The sequence below is a fragment of the Topomyia yanbarensis genome, unplaced genomic scaffold (genome assembly GCF_030247195.1).
Source record: "Topomyia yanbarensis strain Yona2022 unplaced genomic scaffold, ASM3024719v1 HiC_scaffold_61, whole genome shotgun sequence".
Taxonomy (NCBI): Eukaryota; Metazoa; Arthropoda; class Insecta; order Diptera; family Culicidae; genus Topomyia; species Topomyia yanbarensis.
Genome location: NW_026683836.1, coordinates 29,783 through 32,649, shown reverse-complemented (window position 1 = coordinate 32,649; position 2,867 = coordinate 29,783). Strand labels below are relative to the sequence as shown.

Genomic DNA, 2,867 nt, shown 5'->3' with positions numbered 1-2,867 from the left:
AATTTTAGAACACTCCGAAGCGCTGCGAGGAAAACAATCCAAACGGCTAAAGAAACCAGCTGGAGGAACTTCGTGGACGATATCCACACGGACTCCTCTACCACGGAGCTGTGGAGATGGGTCAACGCGCTCAGTGGCAAACGTCGACAAAATGGCTACTCTTTAGCGGTCAACAACACCACCATTACTGATCCCGAGGAAATCGCGAATAAGATAGGCTGCCTCTTCGAATCGTTGTCCGCTGACAAAGCCCTGCCAGTCGCATTCGCTCAGAAAAAAAGCAGACACGAAGCCTCCCCTACGACCTTCACACCAGACTCCACAGTCACCTACAACAGACCCTTTACCGGAGCTGAACTTGCCGTCGCTCTCACTAACGCATGAGGAAAGTCCGACGGCCTTGACAGGCTTGGTTACCCGATGCTTATGCATCTTCCGCCCGGAGGCAAAAAAGCCCTCCTAGACTCTTTTAACACTATCTGGGAACGCGGGTCCTTCCCAGAGGAATGGAAACTGGCCCACGTAGTCCCCATTCCTAAAAAATGCCAGGGTACTCGTGCCCCGAGCGACTTCAGGCCAATCAGCCTGCTATCATGCACCACTAAGACACAGGAGAGGATGGTCAACCGGCGACTGACCACGTGGCTGGAAGACGAGAATCTACTCGACCCACGCCAATTCGCTTTCCGGAAGGGATTCGGCACCGGAGCCCACCTGGGCTCGCTCGGCGAGGTATTAGACAGAGCAAAGTCCGAAGGCATCCACGCCGATATTATTATACTCGACATAGCAAAAGCTTACAACACAGTCTGGCGGGAAGGCGTCTTTCAACAACTCCAACGATGGGACATACAAGGGAACCTAGGCGTCTTCATCCAAAACTTCCTAACCAACAGCCGCTTTCGGGTATGCATAGGCGGCACACTCTCCGACAAATTCCGCGAGGCCAACGGAGTGCCTCAAGGGTCGATACTAGCCGTGACCCTCTTCTTAGTGAGGATGAATTCGCTCTTCACCGCGCTACCCGGGGCCGTCTATGTCTTCGTGTAAGCGGACGACATCATATTGGTGGCCCTCGGGAAGACGATCCCGCGCACAAGATTATCTCTGCAGGCCGCCGTCAACGCAGTCGGCCGATGGGCACTCGCCACTGGATTCAACATCGCCGCCACCAAGTGCGCCATTACACACTGCTGCAGCACATATCACCCAGCCAACGCTCGTCCAATCCGCCTCAACCGTACAGTAATTCCGTTCCGAAAGGAACCGGTCGTCCTCGACCGGAAACTGACAATGATACCACACTTCCGGTGACTGAAAAAGACTGCCAGTGCAGAAAACGATTAGTCCGGACCATTTGCGCCCCACCACCCCGAAAACAACCGCCGAGCAGCGCTGAACGTCGGACGATCTCTTATCCACAGCAGAATCTTCTACGGGATCGAGATGACTTGCCGGAACCTAGACGGACTCTCCGACATCCTCGGGCCCTTATACCACGGAACGGTGCGGCTAGCCTCCGGTCTACTACCGAGTACCACGGCCGAAGCTGCCTGTGTAGAGGCAGGAGTACTACCCTGCCGCTGGGAAACAGCCAGGGTGGCCTTCAGAAGAGCACTAAGTTTCCTGGAGAAAACTTCGGGCGACGAGTGCCCCCTTCTCACCACCGCCTTCAACCTGCACCAGGAGTTCACCAGCAACGACCTCCCACCCATCGCTCGTCTACACCGGGTGAGACCGCGGGCCTGGTACGACCCCGGACCCAACACCGACGACAGCCTTGCTCGCACTATAAAAGTTGGCGACCACCCCAGCAGCATACTAGTTAAATATAGACAGCTAACCGAAGATATTCACATCACACTAAAATCTTTACTGAAGGTTCCAAAGCGAACGAAGGTGTTGGAGCGGGGATCAGCGGCTTGGGGAACAGGCTCTCCTTCCGCCTACCTCCCTCCTGCTCGATTTTCTCGGCGGAAGCGGCCGCCATTGCAGTGGGAATGATCAAAAGACCCACCGATACACCGACGGTCATATTTGCAGACTCGCTCTCGGTCCTGAGGGACGTCGCTAGCGGGACCTCCAAACATCCCTTCGTTGAGGCCATCGAGACACTTCGAGACCCACTGGTCACCATCTGCTGGGTTCCGGGTCACAGCGGCATCAAGGGTAACACAGATGCCGACCGATTAGCCCTCATCGGCAGACGGGCCCGGACCCGGCTACCTAATGAGACTCCAACCATTGACATCATCAGGGAATTCAACACCAGCTTGCAGAACGGATTCACCAACCACTGGCGGAGTTCTCGAAATCACACCCAAAAAATCAAAGGCTCAGCCGACACCTGGACCGATCGACATAGCCAGAGGGAACAAAAAATACTCTCCAGCGAGCCCGTCCCAGAATGTGCCTCCTGCAACACCCGGTTCACCGTCGAACACCTGCTGTGCAACTGCCGAGAACTGGAGGACCTACGGCGTCAGTACGGCCTGACTGGTCCGATACGGGACACCCTATCCAACGACCCGGTTCAAGAGGAGGCACTCCTCCTCTTCCTAGAGGACGCCGGCCTATACAACAGCATTTAAACAATAAACTGGATAACGCAAACCCTCCGCAAACAAAATGAAATGTAACATTTATTAATTGTAATCCCGCTTTATTTCATGGGCGAATGACCTATAGGTTAAATCCCCAATAAACAATAATAATAATAATAATAATAATAATAATAATAATAATAATAATAATAATAATAATAATAATAATAATAATAATAATAATAATAATAATAATAATAATAATAATAATAATAATAATAATAATAATAATAATAATAATAATAATAATAATAATAATAATAA

General features: G+C 51.7%; 2 protein-coding genes across 2 annotated transcripts; both read left to right on the top strand.

The window, feature by feature from the left end:
* The first annotated feature begins 618 nt into the window (after window positions 1-618).
* On the top strand, window positions 619-1,050 carry LOC131696031 (uncharacterized). The gene has a single exon (XM_058984561.1). It carries the CDS (start codon window positions 619-621, stop codon window positions 1,048-1,050), a length of 432 nt encoding a protein of 143 aa, XP_058840544.1.
* Window positions 1,051-2,000: 950 nt separating this feature from the next.
* LOC131696030 (uncharacterized) lies at window positions 2,001-2,591 on the top strand. The gene has a single exon (XM_058984560.1). It carries the CDS (start codon window positions 2,001-2,003, stop codon window positions 2,589-2,591), a length of 591 nt encoding a protein of 196 aa, XP_058840543.1.
* Window positions 2,592-2,867: the final 276 nt, after the last annotated feature.